This window comes from Haliotis cracherodii, unplaced genomic scaffold (genome assembly GCF_022045235.1).
Source record: "Haliotis cracherodii isolate W230 unplaced genomic scaffold, xgHalCrac1.p SCAF_11, whole genome shotgun sequence".
NCBI classification, from domain to species: domain Eukaryota; kingdom Metazoa; phylum Mollusca; class Gastropoda; order Lepetellida; family Haliotidae; genus Haliotis; species Haliotis cracherodii.
Window position 1 is genome coordinate 3,393,600 of NW_027266266.1, and position 17,937 is coordinate 3,411,536.

At 39.6% G+C, this 17,937-nt stretch overlaps 1 protein-coding gene across 2 annotated transcripts in view; it reads right to left on the minus strand.

The window, feature by feature from the left end:
* Positions 1–17,937, minus strand: part of LOC139456109 (eukaryotic translation initiation factor 4E transporter-like) — a 33,386-nt gene that overhangs the window by 6,674 nt on the left and 8,775 nt on the right. For both annotated transcript variants that reach the window (XM_071237642.1, XM_071237641.1), the window contains exons 3-19: positions 16,600–16,673; positions 16,199–16,353; positions 15,282–15,435; positions 14,473–14,659; positions 14,141–14,168; positions 13,096–13,296; positions 12,686–12,831; positions 12,030–12,180; positions 10,720–10,941; positions 7,046–7,791; positions 6,384–6,503; positions 5,120–5,492; positions 4,731–4,837; positions 4,081–4,232; positions 2,446–2,521; positions 1,658–1,757; positions 261–424 (exon numbers count right to left, since the gene is read on the minus strand). In XM_071237642.1, the coding sequence (XP_071093743.1) occupies positions 261–424; positions 1,658–1,757; positions 2,446–2,521; positions 4,081–4,232; positions 4,731–4,837; positions 5,120–5,492; positions 6,384–6,503; positions 7,046–7,791; positions 10,720–10,941; positions 12,030–12,180; positions 12,686–12,831; positions 13,096–13,296; positions 14,141–14,168; positions 14,473–14,659; positions 15,282–15,435; positions 16,199–16,353; positions 16,600–16,673 (3,156 nt within the window). The remainder of the gene's footprint in view (positions 1–260; positions 425–1,657; positions 1,758–2,445; positions 2,522–4,080; positions 4,233–4,730; positions 4,838–5,119; positions 5,493–6,383; positions 6,504–7,045; positions 7,792–10,719; positions 10,942–12,029; positions 12,181–12,685; positions 12,832–13,095; positions 13,297–14,140; positions 14,169–14,472; positions 14,660–15,281; positions 15,436–16,198; positions 16,354–16,599; positions 16,674–17,937) is intronic.

Below are 17,937 nucleotides of genomic sequence, written 5' to 3' on the forward strand. Positions count from 1 at the left end.
GTCATTGGATGTAGTATGAAAGTGGAGTCTTTCTTTCCTTAACATTTAAATACTACCGCAATTTTAAGTTAGGCACAAAGAATGGCTTCTCACACACTGGGGTGGAATCAAACCCAGTTTTATTGTGCTAACACCACCACTCCCTAGGCTACCCTCTCGCCATCTACATCACAACTACTAGCTTTGGCATCAACTAGAACTAGTTTCAATGTTATGACTTTTGACACTCTAGACAATGTCCTGAATGATGAGATGGTTACCTTTTCTTCCAGACTGGTAATGGGCTGGTTGGGTTCAGCGTTAAAGTCGATGCCTGGCAGAGAAGCAATATCCTCTGCATCTTGTCTTGCCCGCTTCTCAGAGTGGTATTTGTCAGATGAGTGCGAGTCATTAGCGCCATCTGGTGGATTCCCATCAAGGTCATCTGGCAAACATCAAATAAGGAGTGAGTTAGCGAGTTGTTTTATTGCCACTCACAGCAGTATTTTGGCTGTATCACAGCATAAAGCTTGAGGTAAGGTGAGGTGAAATAGGGTTTAATGTCACGTTCAAGATTATTGCACTTACATAGCGACGTGCATGTGTGCGTGTGCAGTTTTTATAGTGCTAGCCCACCGACACATATTGCCTCAGTTTAACATGAATACCCCACTCAGACACAGCATACTGACTCCGAGCCGACCAGTCCTAGTTTGAGCCCTTAATGCTGAGTGCCAGGCAGGGTAACAACAAGTACCATCTTTTAACATCTTTTGGTATCACACAGACGGGGATTAAACCCTCGACTTTCAGCTTTCTGAGCAGATGCTCTACCATAAGGGCGGTTGAGCAAAGCTTGAAGCGATGCAGGTCTTAGACATTTATCAAATTGTTGGTGACAAATCCAGAAACATAGTAAGGGTGAATCTGGCATTCAAACCCATTATCATAGGTTTTGGCAGCTTAACCGATGCAACTGAGATCTTGTGCCATTCTCAAATGAAGGATGTATGAATAAGAGGTAATCATTTCCTGAACATTTGATCCGATATGTTGATCAATAAGAGACAGTATTTCTAAGATGTACCTGATGGTAGTAATATCAATATTCGTGTCTGCAAGGAAACATTTATCAGGAGACACAATTGGTACAAAACCATAACAAAAGATACTTGTGTGAACCACACAAGCAACAAGATCATAAAGTTGTAAAACTTAAGTAGAATGTTTTTCTTTTCTGTATATTACAGGCAATGTTCATAATCATGCAATATGAATATTGACTGATTCACGCAGGCAATGGGAAAATTATGTGCAAACAATAATACTGTAATCTTAGTCATATATTTGTTCACAATATATTCTGTATGCTCTGTAAATGAACTGCATGTTATGTAACATAAAAAAGGACTGTAGTATTCTTTCATGTTTGAAGAACCAATCAATTCATTGTGGAAACATTTTTAATTTTACTTAGAGAAGTTACTTTAATCTTCATAAAATCAAACTAAATCAAAATTAAATGAATGATAAAATTAAAAAATTATTATTTTTCAGGCAATATGAATATATATTGCCTGAGTGAATTTGTCAATACACATATTGCCTGAGTATAGGCATTGACCGTAACATAAAAGTTATTCTTATTTTATAATGGAAAGCAGATTATAATGGTCACCATGGTCAATGTCTTTTGTGCTCTTTTCCTTCTCACTGGCTCGGTCAGAGTGCATCTTCCTGATGACAGATGTCGGGGTGAATGCTGCAGACATGGTGGACTGGAAATACAGCAGAATACTTACACACTGTCTGGCAACACATGTCAGCCTAGGGGCTAACTTATGATTGCCAAATATGGCAGATGAAAAGATTATTTTTTGTTTGTTTGTTGTTTAACGCTGCTTTCAGCAATATTCCAGCTATATGACGGCAGTTTGAAAATTATCAAGTCTGGATCAGACAATCATGTGATTGACATATTGAGCATCGATCTACGCAATTGGGACCAATGACATGCATCATCAAGTCAGCAAGCCTGACCACCCGATCCCGTTAGTCGGCTCTAACGACAAGCTGTCACCTTTTACGGCAAGCATGGGTTGCTGAAGATCTATTCTACCCTGGATTTTCACGGGTCCAGTTTAAAAGAAGAAATGCATGAGTACATGGTAAGACTTCAGACAAGAGAATACTTACTTAATTCTACAATAACCACAGTTTGTAACACTCTTCCTTGTAATTGCAAGGGTCTCGGTCTCGGGTCTATCAGACATGACCATACTAGCAACATAAATTATAAACTGAGCGTAACTTAGTGTATCTGTACTAAAAGGGAATGCTGCCTTTAACAAATTGTAGCATTAAATGCTGTTGTGACCAATATGATATTCAAGTATGACATGAACAAAATAGCGTAGCAAACAAATTTTCATTTTCAGACAAAACAGTAAGAAAGGTTTCACTTACTTTGCCCTGGTTCGCAGCTGTAGGTGTGGTTGGCATGGGAGAAGGATTGGCTCTGTTCTGGTTGGGAGAACGGGCTCTGAAACATTGCAGTCAGGCAATACATAGTGTGTTCTCTACTGAAACATTGCAATACATGGTGTGTTCTCTGCTGAAACATTGCAATACATGGTGTGTTCTCTGCTGAAACATTGCAATACATGGTGTGTTCTCTGCTGAAACATTGCAATACATGGTGTGTTCTCTACTGAAACATTGCAATACATGGTGTGTTCTCTACTGAAACATTGCAATACATGGTGTGTTCTCTACTGAAACACTGCAATACATGGTGTGTTCTCTGCTCAAACATTGCAATACATGGTGTGTTCTCTACTGAAACATTGCAATACATGGTGTGTTCTCTGCTGAAACATTGCAATACATAGTGTGTTCTCTACTGAAACATTGCAATACATGGTGTGTTCTCTGCTGAAACATTGCAATACATTGTGTATTCTCTGCTGAAACATTGCAATACATGGTGTGTTCTCTACTGAAACATTGCAATACGTGGTGTGTTCTCTGCTGAAACATTGCAATACATGGTGTATTCTCTGCTGAAACATTGCAATACATGGTGTGTTCTCTACTGAAACATTGCAATACGTGGTGTGTTCTCTGCTGAAACATTGCAATACATGGTGTGTTCTCTACTGAAACATTGCAATACATGGTGTGTTCTCTACTGAAACATTGCAATACATGGTGTGTTCTCTGCTGAAACATTGCAATACATGGTGTGTTCTCTGCTGAAACATTGCAATACATAGTGTGTTCTCTGCTGAAACATTGCAATACATAGTGTGTTCTCTGCTGAAACATTGCAATACATGGTGTGTTCTCTACTGAAACATCGCAATACATGGTGTGTTCTCTACTGAAACATTGCAGTCAGGCAATACATGATGTTGTGGTCAACAGTTTGCTTGTTCCTTAACACAGAGCATGACATTATTTCACTTGTATGACAGCGGCCTGAAAGTAACCAAATCTGGACCAGACAATCCAGCAATTGATATCATATCCTAATTCAACTATTCTTCAGCTCATACCAGATAAGTGGTCTATGTACAATAACTAGATTTTTAGACAAAAACTAGTCCCTCTTGAATTTTAGGAGTCTGTGACTAACAGACTAGATGCTGTATCTATCCCTGAAATTCTAAGTGACGGTCAATGCCGTTGGGGTATGACAACAAACTATCAACCTTGTCTCTCTGATCGGGTGATCCTTAACTTTTTTTAGATGTATAATTTGTGTGTATCTTGGAAAGAAAACTGTCCCTATCAAAAGTGTAGTAGTGTAGAAGTGCTACTGGTCTGATACCAGCTGATCTATCCACAGATAAACATTTGGTAGAGACTGGACAAAGATAATATTTTCAAGTCCAAACACTAATCCATTCTTCTTATTTTGAACTTGAAACCATATTTTATTAGACTGTGTAAAATATTAAACAAGTCTTCAGTTTCATTTCATTTGATGTTTGGATTTTGAAAACATGGAAATGAAAAATCTGAGAAATATATGCTTGTAAATCTTTCTACTTAGCAAGTGACTGATTCCTTGCCCTGCTGTTGTTCAACTGCTCGTACCTCTCCTGCTGTTTCTTAAGGAATCGCTCTTTCTGATCCTCCAACTGTTTCTTGATGAGAGCCGACTGCATGATGGCCTGGGTGTGAGCTATCAGCTCCTGGGGGCTTGGTACACGAGCAACACTCTGGGGGCGAATGTTGGCCGAGGCCGTCTACAACACATTACATCACATCAGATGACTAGGAACACTGCACTTGTGTTCTTTATAGTCACGGAAATGCTATTGGAGCAATTTCGGAGTAGTAAAAAATTCAAAATGACATACATCTATATCGGGTTCATCTTTCATTAATAGGTTTTCTTTTAGTATATGGTGTTCTAGCATAATGTGCACCGCTCTCATGGGGATGCAGTATTTTGGAGGAAACAAAAGACAGAGAATTATCTGCAGTCAAAAAGTACATTGTACTGCTTCAGTTGAACGAACAGGAGAAAAATGAAATTTGCAATAAAACATGACGAGGTGTGATGATTAACCATTTCAATTGCATTGTACAGACTTAAAATTACCATGTGTATTTGTCGTGTAAACTAAGCCAAAAAAAGCAATCCGATGTACACACATTTTCTCCCAGATCTACCAGTGATAATATAACTTAAAAGAATTATGATGCAATGATCGGAGAACACAGCTGTAACCTTGACTTACAGTTAGAGTATTGGCTGTGAGAGGATGACTAGCGAGAGATCGGGCGAGTTGTGCGGGGTGGATTGGCGAAGGAGCACTCAGGTGCATTGGTGGCTGTTGACTAAACACTGCAACAGAAAAATCCCTTGAAAGTTTTTCTTGCTGAGTTTTCACTTGAAACATGAACAACTGAGAACCAACAAACAGTGACTTTGTTACATGTTAAAGTTCAGTGACACAACTTTTGATGGTACTCAACCCCCCAAAATACTTGAATCTATACTTTACTAAGATAGAGTTATCCCAAATATAACATTTATAACATTTGTTACATTTGACAACTTTCTACATAGCATTGTTTATTCAAACTAAAAGCAGGTCTGCAGACAATAAGAACTGGAGCAACTTACTGATGGGTGACGGAATCTTTGCTCCTGAAATCTGCTGTGGTGTCTGCACCTGTTTGGGCAGCAGGTTGGGGGGTAGGGACTGTGGGGCAGGCGAGACTACACGTGGGGTGGAGGGGTTGGCCATGAGGGTGGGGATAGTCGGGGAGGGGGAAGGTGGCTTGGTGATGATGGTTGGATTCTGTTGAATGAAGTTAAGTATAGGGTCTTGAGTAATAGCCCGTGGTGTCTGGGGTTGAGGGGGAGGGATCATGGGTTGGGGGGGTTGCTGGGGTTGAGTGTGGGTGGGGGGTGGCTGGGGTGGGGGCTGACGTTGCATTTGCTGGAGAGTTTGTTGTTGGATGTGAAGCTGTTGCTCTTTGTTCCTCATCAATGCCTGAAAGAAAGAGGCATCAAACATCAATAAATATGAAAACAACACGCATCCTGATCAAAGTTACTTTACCATTTATGATATCATTTTGATGTAGCTGATATGACTTATTATTGATGGTGTTTAGTGTATGGTGGGAACGTGATACTCGCTTGGATACAAAGTATGCAAAAAAGAAACAAATTGAACTCTTGAAACAACATGAACATTACAGAGTATAAGACACTCAAGAACGGAATGTTTTGTTTTCAAATAACACAATTTAAACTTGTAATTCTAAAATCAAACACAGTGAACTCCCATTTGCTTTTGCTTATTCCACAGAATTTCACATTTTAATACATACTTATATGACATAAATAACCATCACTGGATCCTGTTAATTCATAACTCTCAGCCTTTCAGACAATTGCGGCTGGGCCACATGCACACATACATTACTCTGCAGCCAGATTCGTTTAACTGGATCTATGTTCACTGGAAACATCACTGGCTGGAGTTTCAACTCAGCTTCGACTCGGGGTAATGGGGATACACTGTATCAACTAAAGGCCACACTTTTGTTTTTCCTAAGTTTTACAGATTTTATTAACCACTGTTAACATGAACAAAAGACAGATCACATTCATGTTAACCAACATTTTAAATGTCAACAGTTAATGCAAGCAACTCACACAATTACATTTGCAAATTATACATAGACATTTATTTGGAATTAGTAAGTACTCTCCAAACATTTTTCTAAATCATATTTTATTTTCACTTGACTTAACCAGTAAAATGAAGTTTATTAACATATTTTTTCAATTTGTCCTATCATCTTTGAGCCTGTCTGTAAAACAAAGGAAGAACCAAAGTGTGGGCTGGAAGAAAACTGAATAAACCATTACTAACCGCTGCTCTCCTCACCTGCAGGAAGTCATTATTGTTATTATGCAGCTGGAGATTGTGAAGCTGTTGTTGAAGTGGGGACATTGAACGTCCGTCAGGGGTCATCATCATTTGACCACCCATCTGTCATACATAGCCACATGATAACAGTGAACAATGGTAGCCATTATCAACCTAGCATGAGTGCTGCTCACACAAGAACATGATCATGAAAAGGATATCTACTTGCACTTCATTTAATGAAAGATGTTTAAACAAAGGAATGCACTTTTAAACTCTTAAACAAACTGCACTTTTCTTTAATGAGAAACCAGCAAAATACAGAACTGCTCTATGAAATCTGTACCAAAACTTCAGTATTATTTTCAGTAGATTTTCATCATATGGGAACATTATGGACTGCTGACATGGTTAAAGTCACAGACTAAATGAGATCGAGGCTTCAGTCAGCAGCATCTCAGTCACATCACTGCACACTGAGCCTGGAGCATAAAAACAGTTCCCAGAAGAAAACCATGTGAACTCATTACGTCAAACAGGTCTACTCTCAAGACTTGGTCATTTTGACTGTCTAGTTCTCATTCTAAATGCCTTTCTTTGACAGGCACAAGACACTGTGAACCCATACTGCTCTGTAGTTCCCACAGAGGCTAACTCAGACAGACCTGAACATGTTTGGGTGGTTCCTGTGGCGGTGGTGGTGGCGCCTGTTGCTGCTGCTGTTGCTGCTGCAGTAGATGCTGTCCAACTGCGGCTGCAGCTCCTGCCTGCATCATACTCAGGAGTTTGTTGAAAGCTGTCAAATCCCCGTCATCACCAGTCTTTGTCTCCTGTGGTGACTGATGCTGGTGTTGATGCTGGTGATGGTGATGGTCATGCTGAGGGTGCTGTTGAGGGGTATGCTGAGAGGTGTGTTGAGGGTGATGTTGCTGTACGTGTTGTGGGTGTTGTTGTATGTGTTGTGGGTGTTGCTGTACATGTTGTGGGTGTTGCTGTACCTGTTGTGGATGATGCTGTGGGTGTTGCTGTACCTGTTGTGGATGTTGCTGTGGGTGTTGCTGTACATGTTGCGGAGGGTGCTGCTGTGGGTGCTGCTGAGGGTGTTGCGGGTGATGTTGCTGTAGATGCTGCTGTGGATGTTGCTGATGTTGGTGGGGTTGCGGCGGCTGCTGCTGCTGCTGATGTTGATGCTGTTGGTGGTTCTGATGTTGTATTGGGCTCATGTGATGTGTGGGACTGCCTTGATGGAAGTCTGCCTCAAGTTCTGCCAATGTCTTCACTTTCCGCGAAGCTCCACCCATAACAGCTGGACTGGCAGTTCCACTGGAGGAGTTGGAATCACGGCCTCGGAACAACATAGCCTTCAGCTGAGCTTCAGCATCCTGGGTGCTGAAGTTACCACTGTTCACAGCTGAAATAAATAGTAAAGTATCCTTTCATAGTGCAGAGTGAGCATCTAAGCAAGACTGAAACAATGTTAAAGCATTTGGGATGGATGGTCACTAATGTGCTGAAAACAGCGTTATCACTATCCCTCGCCATGGGGCACATTACAAACTTGTTTGTTCATATAGTAGTGAATATAAACTATAAATAAGAGAGTCTTCATAGGCCATAAAGGGGCACTGATCTAACTCAATTCCCCGGGACTGGTTGTTGCCTTTGTTATTGTTTTTTCCCAGTGAGTACCCGGATGTAGAGCAGAAATCTAGACTAGCTCGTGACCTCTGTTGCGCCATTCGTAAGCGCATTAGTCACTTTTATGGATACCGGTAGTAATAAGAGCGTATGGTCACATTGATCAACAAAATGAAATACAGTTTCCGAGATAATAAGGAAATGTAGGCATCTTTGTGGGTAGCATCGGTAATGGTGACGAAGTTTTGATAAGTCACTTGCTTGTTAATTTTGCGATTTTCGTTTACACTATTTTGACTTGCAACACAAAGTAAATATTTCACCTGAGCATTGCTTTTTTTATAGTGTGTATATTTTTTTCAAATGAAGGAAAACAAAATGCAAATACCATAATTACAACTTACCAAATTTATGTGTATAAATAGGCAGCTTCCTTATTCGAGGAATGTATCCGTGAATATCCACACAAAGGAATAATATCCCACTCGTCTGCAGCTATACAAAATAACTTATTCGATGTCACGTGTCTCTGTAACTATCAAATATTCTAAAAGATATATATCGTTTCGGGTGTCAAGTCTCAAGGGTCGGCTGAGAAAGGCCACGTGACAACTATTTTCATTACGTCGACGGTTCCTAAAAAAACCATTGAGTTTGATAACAATGAGCAACCAATCAACGTATTATCAGTTAACCCTTTGAACAAATTGTATGTTGTTTTCACATCGGCACTTCACGCCATGATATGAGTGTATTCCCTTTGTTTTAGTAAACCTAGACATGTAAACACTCACTTTTGACATATCCACTGTGCAAGATAACAGTGATTAATCAATCAACGCATTTTCTGTTAATCCTTTGATGACTAGGAACGATCCGTTGATTTACAAAAAAATGTAAATCAACTGATCATTCATCTCTTGCTGGGCTGCCACGTGCATATTACATAACCTCACTTCAAACCTGGATTTAGATTGAATAATTACCCCAGACACAATAAATGCCAAATGAGAACCTTTGTCAGGTAATCTAAGTGGTGCTACCACTAATTGTACCCGTAATAAATTCATTAACTGAGTATCAAGTGAATGACGACAAATACACAAGTGTAGGGTTATCCGAGAAAACGTGTATGACAACAAGGGAGTAGTAATCGTATTACACAATCCGAAATCCGAAAATGCTTTCACTGCATGGATACTTTTTTTAGTATTAAACTATAACCATCTGGGGTATTTCCAAATGACGACTTCCGATGAGCTCCGCCGTTCTTTTTGTCTGTTTGTTTAGACTGAAGAAATTATTTAACATGCGCCCTTTGTCGAATCTTTATAGATCACAGTTAACCAATCAGCGTTTATGCAAAAATGCGTAAAACAAATATTGCCTCCAAGTTTATTTAGCTGTCCTTGCAGACGGTAGCCCAGTCTCTGGTCACGCTCAGTTGCGTTGTGTATCATCCGGGTACTCACGGGGGAAAAAACAATAACAAAGGCAACAACCAGTCCGGGGAATGGCGTTAGATCAGTGCCCCTTTAAGGAGAGATAGGCACTTTGGCTGCTTCATGTCATCAGTAAAAAAGATTAAATGGGAAATAAATAGACACAAAGTATGAATAAGTACCACTGAGATAAACTAACTTCAGCACATGTACCAAGTAAAAATAACATGGATCAAGGGCCATAACTCTGTAAAGAAATAATTTACGGCACCAATTTTCGAATTGAGTCTTCACATGTATCTCTTAGATAAGAATGCAAACTTTCATTCAACTAACTTCAGTGGTTTCTGGTCATTTTTTTAGTTTAACTTGCTTCCATGGAAATAGGGAAGAATTAAGTTTCGAAAAATTCCGAAACAGCAAAAGGTACCACTTCAGCCCTTGGTTAATACATGTTCCAGGTTTGGATGAAAAGTCTTTTCACAGTTTTCAACAAGTTGTGCTCAAGAAACCACACCTACCCCCAACCCAACAACAAAATGCACCACTTCAGGATCTGTTTGATATATCTGCCAAGTTTTGTTGAAAAATAATGAACAGTTTTCGAGATATGCTCTGGAAATAAAAATGATTATGTACGTAAGAGAAGGGTGGACAAACAGATGTGTAGACTATATATGCCAGGCAGATAAAAATAATTGACTTTTCACTCAGTCTTGACAAGCATCTCTTAAATATCCATAATCATGCAAAACTTTCATCAAAGTAATTTCCGTAGTTTTCTAAGAAAACTGGGCCCCATTTCACGCAGTATGCACGAAGTTGAAAGCCACTGAGCAAAGGCCATAACTCTTTAAAAAATGAATTTACGGCACCAATTTTAGAACTCATTAGAGATGATGACCAGTAACATCATGAACATCAGTATGTAAAATTTCATTGCTCTGACTTAGTTTTTAAATTATATTTTGAGAAAAGGATAGCAGGATGGACAAACTCCGTTCCTATATCCCTTGCCCCACTTCGTGGCGGGGGACAATAATGACCCTCCCCTAATGTCGGTCATATTTTGGGATGACCTACCCTAAAAAGATGAAATGTTAAGCACTTTATATTCCATAAGAACATGTCCAGTTTTTCAGGACCCTTCCCAAATATGTGTACTACATTTTACTACCCTCCCCTAGCAACTGTTTTGGTGACCCTCCCCAGAACCCCCAGGTCCGTTGTAGCAACAAGGTAGTCAATGCAGGACTTACGAGTGTTAGATTTGTCCATGTGTCCACTGTTCATGAAGAGGGCATTGAGAAGAGGGTTATTGGGACTGTTCTTCCTCTGATTCATTGCTTCCAAGTGTGCTTGTTTCTCTTCCATGGTCATGGCATACTGCTGGTAGAAGTTGCCTGGCTTCCCGTCGTATATATGGGCCGGGGCTGGTGGGGGCGAGGGGATCACCGGGCTCCGCGATCCGTCAATAATGTCTACAAATACACACACATCAGTCTCACTCTCCAAACTTAGATCTCTCGTCACATGCAATGATTTATCACCATTTATTAGGTAATTAGGTAGAAATTCGAATATTTGAATATTTCTAAAAATAGATAATTTATGGCATAGTCATGCTAATAATAATGGGTACATTTTTGTCAAACAAGAGTAATGATTAATAAAGTAAGACCTAATAAATATGTATCAATAAGAAACATTTGTTTTTGTGAAAGGAAAAAGTGTGAATTGAGCACTTTTTGGCCTACCGGAAATATCAAATATTTACATAATATTCTTGGAATTGTTCATATGACTCACAACTAACCTTTTGTTAGAAATGTTAACATTTTTAGCCATGTACAGACTCTAGTACTTTTCGGGGTTGAGACCCATCTGGGATTCGAACCCACACTGCCAGAGTGAGGAACCTAATCGCCAGCACACAAAGTCAGCGATCTAACCCATTCAAACACTGCGGCCAAATATAACATTTGTTACAGCTGACCACTTTCTAAATGGCATTGTGTGTTCATAACCTTTCATCATCCCTACACTTGAAAGATTAGGAACTAATGAGTAAAAAGCTTACTCAGCATGTCGGTGACCAATGACACTCTTACCACATATTTATAGTGTATTAACTAACATCAGCAAAATCAATTTTGACATTTTGTCTTACCTCTACATAGTGTTGTCTTAATTTAGAAAAATGGACGTGTCGAATGAAAACAAAGTCTAATTCCTCAGAACACATCTGATAATTTTCGATGCAATTTCTTAGACATTTGCCAACTTTTCAAGTTATGCAGACTTGTGCAAAAAGAGTAAGTGAATGAGTATCGGTTTTACGCAGCTTCTAGCAATATTTCAGCAATATCAAGGCGGGGGACACTGGAAATGGGCTTTACACATTGTACCCATGTCGGGAATCGAGCCCAGGTCATCGACGTGAGGAGTGAACTCTTTAAGCACTAAGCTATCCCACAACCCTGTGCAACAAGAGTCCTTATGAAACCTTGACCTTTGTCTTATCAGCACATGCATATGAATTTCGGCAACAGCAATAATGCAGTCTTACCATTCAAATAATTGAACTCCTCATTGATTGACGACCTGCGACTATTGTCCTTGCTGTGGCCATGCACAAGTTGCTGTTGCTGTTGCTGTTGGAACCACTGTTGGAATCGACTGCCTTGGACATTTACATCTGGCTCAACAGTCTGCTCATCCTAGAAAAGGCAACATTAAGCATGTGATTAACAGATATTTCTAGTAACCTGCGAAAAATCTGCAAGTACCTACTAGAGTGTGCTACATATTCCTTCATTTATCTTCACTCATTCATCTTTGTATGTTGTGAGTTATCAAGTGAGTTGGCTGTAACACCTCTTAACAGTATTCCAGTTATATCACGGCGTGTCAGCTTAATGTAGGAGGAAAGCCCCAAGTGATGCAGGTCTCAGACGTTTACCACTTCGGTGAAACCCACGAGCACGGGTATGGTGCTGACAAACCTAGAAACATAATCGGGGCGAACCGGGATTCGAACCCACAATCATAGGTTTCTGGCGTGCCCAAGGGATGCAACTCTGCACAGCGAATCGCAGCGCCTTAGAACACTGGACTACCCGTGCCCCCTCATATGCTGTGAAATCAAATGGCCATTTTGAATGGATCATATATATTATAACAAATCATGACAAAATATTAACCAAACACGTTTAAGAAACTTACCATGAGAAGACTGCTGTTAACTTTAAAGAAGTCATTGAAGTCAAAGAGTGCCGAGTTTGAGGGCGAGGGCCGAGTTTCATGGTTCACTTCAGGTGAACTAGACTCATTTGTTTCTAGGCTTCCATTACGATCACCCACACTGATACCTGAAAGAATTACAAGAATTATGTGTAAAGCGTACATATGGTATGGTGTGTTGGCAGCAAACGTTTAAGACTTCTGTCAAAACTTCAACAAACATACAAATACATAGGTCACATACTGTTACAGCCTATACAGCGATACCTCGTTAATTGGAAAGGTTACATTACTAGTGATTTAGTCCTGATTAAAACCATTCTGGATTAACCAATCATTCATGGAGTAATGTTGGTTTGCAAATATCCTGTTCCTGTAAGAACGAGGTATACCTGTTTTGTCATTAGATTCAGCAGGTGCTTCATCTCCACACTCTTCCTCCTCAATGATTAATCCTTCTCCATGCCCTGTGTCTTCCTCGGGTTCTTTCTCAAAACCTCGCAGTTCAATGGTGTCAGATTGACTGGTGGGGCCAGCTGAGAACCATTCTGGTTCCTCTTCCTCCACATATCGCCCGCGTCTATTTCCTCGGTCTGATAAGAAGGTTAGTCCTTAGCATTAGTTTCAATCAATGTCTTTGCTAAAAAATGGGTCTATAATAAAGTTACATAGTTATTTAAGGGCACAGATAGATTAACCAAGAAAACGTGTAAGCAAAATTTCAGCCAGATCACATGGTAACCAACTGATCCTCATGTACTTCCAACATGTATTGGGTACTCGGGACATATTCTGAACAAGTATCCCAAGATGTTTCTACAGATAGTCTGCACTATTGAGGTCTGCAATTTCCAGTCAGGTCAGACAACCATATACACAAATATTCACCTTGTATTGATCTACCCTAAAACTCTACTCCATCTCAGTAGTGGCCACTTAATCCTTAATCTAATCTTGAACAACAAGCATAGCATACTGAGGGTCTAATCTGTCCCTCGGCCCAACAGGTAACTGAGAAACAGATCAGCATCAACATGATCTGAACATGAGTCAGTCAGTCAGTATTTTTTAGGGGACACTAGAAATCAAATAATAGTTATCACTGTGTCTCATGCTAAGAATACAACCTCAATTACATCATAGCCATAAATTCTGGTTTGGGATGAGCAATTGCATTTCCTGCGAAGCGTAGGGTTTTCCTTACAACTACTAGATATGTTGGCAGTGAAGAGGACGTCTGTTGAAAAATCTAAACATTTCATAGTGTGATTGACAGCCCAAACAGGAATTAACGTCTATGATGTAATACAAATAGTGGTATTAGGGGCTTTCCAGGTGGGGAATAGAACATGACGAGTGAATGCCATAACCTAAGATTCCCCATTACCAAGATGAGTATTTGAAGAAGACCAACTCCAAAGAAAATAAACTACTTACTGTCTCGTGAAAATCTGTTGTAGTTGGACTGAAAAAAATAGCAGTGTCTGTTGCATGAATGTGTCTTCTCTCAAAAACAGGTTAACTCAACACAGGAGGTATCTCAACTCATATAACACCTAGCTGTTTCAGAAGCCAAGTGAATGAAGCCAAATTCAATATCTAAGTTAATTTACATTGAAATAGATACAATTACCAGCAGGAGGGATAATTCATAAAAAACATAGCAGTTATTTCCCTTACACAGAAATCACGAGCTGGTTGCCAGTTATGAAACAAATTGTGTTACAACAGAGGGCAAGAATTCACTCAAGACAATTCATAATATTTACTCGGTTATTGTCATAGGAGCTGCTATGATAGCGGTCACTCCTCTCAAAGGTTCTATCTGTGGGATTGCCAGATCCTCGTCGGTCATCTCTGTCATAACGGTCTCTGACACCACGGTACTCCCTCTCGCGTCCTTGGTCGCGGTCAATAGTGATCCGCCCACTCCCAATTCTTCTTTCTCTTCTGTCCCTGGAACAAAATTATATTCTACACCTGCACTGAACTCTTTAGCTTTTCAATGGAGCCTAAGTACACAGACACAAACTGTTCATATTCTGAACACAATTTAGACTATTCAATTAACACAACAGTCCAAGAACTATAAAACTAACAGCAAACCTCAAATAATGGGTCAATGTTAAGAAGAGATGGGTCAACATGATTCAGTAATTGCCTTTACATTCAATTCTAGTTTTCGAAGGAAGCCATTACAGGGGCATGTCCAGATGGAAAATATCAGAATAAACCCACAGGATCATGATTAAAAGAGTGAATTTACCAAAACAAAACACTGTTTTAAGTTACACAATGTTTTGGGGTTTTTTGGTTTTTGTTTGTGTCGGCCCACATTCCAGCTATGTAAATGCAGCTTGTGAATAACAGTCAGGACCATACAAACCAGTGACTGGTATTAAGTGCAATGTACCATACTCTTTAGGTATGATGGCATACAATGAATCAAGTGACCCACGCCTGAACACCAATCCAATCAGTCCCCTCTTATAACATACTCCTATCCGGAAATCCCATGGGGAAGTTACTCCCTGAATGACTAATTTCTGTGAAAGGTTACAACACATAGTCCACACACCTGTCTCGGTCTGCTCCGTCCTTGAAGTCTGCAGGACAGCTCACTTGTCTCCCTAGGGAGGATGTCTGGGTCACATGACATCCTGTACCAAAACTCCTCCGCTGAGGACTCAACACAATTCCATCTCGTTCTTCCTTCAGCCTCTCTCGAGGATCTAAACAAACAAACAATAAAACAAAACAGTATTAACACTGTAACTTGACACCTCAGTTTCTTATAGCACATCCTCATAACTGGACATTTAAATATCTGAAGCTGCCTGGAGTTATCTCCCATGCCTCCACAATTCCAGGACAACAATATGTACATGTATCCTTTAATAGAGAAATCTGGAATCAACAGATTTGAGTGATTTCTCCAACATAGAACAAGTAATGGTCCCTATATAATTTCTTATTAATATTGCATGACCCATAATTGCATCACGAATGGCCAGTGAGTTCTTGGGTCAAGAATCAACTGCAACAACATTAGCATGAGGTCATTATAATGGTTTAACTATGGGTTGTTTGCAGCTATATGCATGTCTGCTACAATATACATGTGTCTTGTCTGTTCAACTTGCGCGTTGGAAAGTTGTACTTTCAGAATGTTAGGTCACAAATAAATAATACATGTATTACAAGAGATTGAGCTTGTTACTATATTGAAGTGGAAGCTATGTACACAATATGTTGCATATAATCAATAAATCAAAATCACCAAGTATCCTGTACACCCTCAGTTCAACTTAAAAAACACACAAGTTATTTTCCATGGAGCCTGTTGGAAGATACATCAATGGGGGTGACTAACTAAGTTTTAATGTAAGAAGTCTGACTGAAATAAATTGAGATTGGTCACACAGATTGACATTGTTGTAATTCCATGAACCTGAATCTGTTCAATGTTTAAGCAATATTGACTGACTGACTGACCTGAGGTTCTCCTTCTCATAAGCTGTTCCCTGTCCAGATCAATTTGCTTCTTCCTGTCCCTAGGGTCTATAGTCAGGGGTGAGTTCTCCCTCGACCCCGTGGAGTAACCACCAAAGGAGCGAGACCACTTTTCAGGGTCCCACAAGCCATCAGCACTGATCATAACAAAGAGTGACATGTTTAGATATTTGCAAATACCAAAGCAGTATTCTCTTGAGAAAGCTGATAACTTTAAATGTTTTCAAAATGTATAGGTTTACATTTTATGCTTAGAAAATATGACACTTAATTTGACAACTTCATTCAATAGGGTAGCAATAGGGCTATTAATCTGGGTAACAGTCCTCGCTAAGTACAAACTATGTGTGAAAGGAGTGGCCTAGAAAACTCATGAGACTTACTTGTCAAACGTCTTCAATAAGCACTTAGGTCTCAGTCTGGCTCCGAAAGTTTCGGCCAATTCCATCAACTTCTCCTGTAACAAAAGTCATCCACAAATTATTCACATACAAGAAAACAGCAGTGTCACTATCCTCCACCGTGGGACAAATCAGAATTTTGTTTGTTTACATAGTAGTGAATATAAACTATAAAAAAGTGTCATGTACAGGCTTAAGAAGAAAAAATCACATGGTCCGCTTTATGTCATCAGAAAAATGAATAAATGTGAAATTAAGACACATAAAGTCCCTCCTCTGGAAAAAATAACTGTCTTGATAAGAATCTCTTATTTAAGCTAACATCAGTACATGCACCAAGTAAAATAACATGGATCAAGGGCCATAACTCTGTAAAGAAATAATTTTAGAAACCAATTTTTTCTTAGTCTTGACAGTTATCTCTTACTCTTAGATAAGCAGGCAAACTTTTACTCAAGTTACTTCAGTAGTCTGAGAAACCGTGTCCCCAGTGCACAGACTGTGCACCAAGTAATATAACATGGATCATGGGCATATTCCAGCCATATGACGGCCAGTCTGTAAATAACTGAGTCTGGGCCCTGACAATCCTGTGTTTGATACTACGAGCAATGACGAGAGAGATGTATGTCTAGGAGGCAGGGTGAAATGGGGTTTAAGATTTTGCACTCATATTGCAATGTGCATGCGTGGCTGTTTCGTACTAGTCACCTAATGCCAATAACATTGTACTGGTCTACTGACCATTCGCTGAGATGCCCTGCTGCAGATTTAACATGAACAAGAAAACAACTTTATCACTATCCTCTACCATGGGGAACATTAGATTTTTTTGGTTCATTTAAAAACTGACTTTCACTTTGTGTGAGTTCACTGGAGTATGAACCTTCTTAGAGTATACGCCAAACTGCATGTACGTCGGAGCTTGAGACGACTTTCATACAATATTCGGCCCTCACTCTATGAAGGTTCATGCTCCCATGAACTCACAAGTGAAAGTCAATTCTTAAAATTTAATATATCACTATTTTTTCCTCAAATGATGTAAGCCTAGATCTGTACACAATTATATTTAATATGTAAGCCTAGATCTGTACACAATTATATTTAATATGTGAGACTTCATGTTTACCCTGACAGCCATACAAGAAGCAGCTGTATTGCGGAATAAAATAGTTTCTCAAAACAAGAGGCGACTTGAGCGAATGTATGCTCAACATGCTCTAAGGAACAACTTTTGTCATTTCTTTACAACAAATGTATTTGAATAATAACCTGATGAGACAGGTCTGTTAAGAACTACCTTAGTAAGTCAGTCAC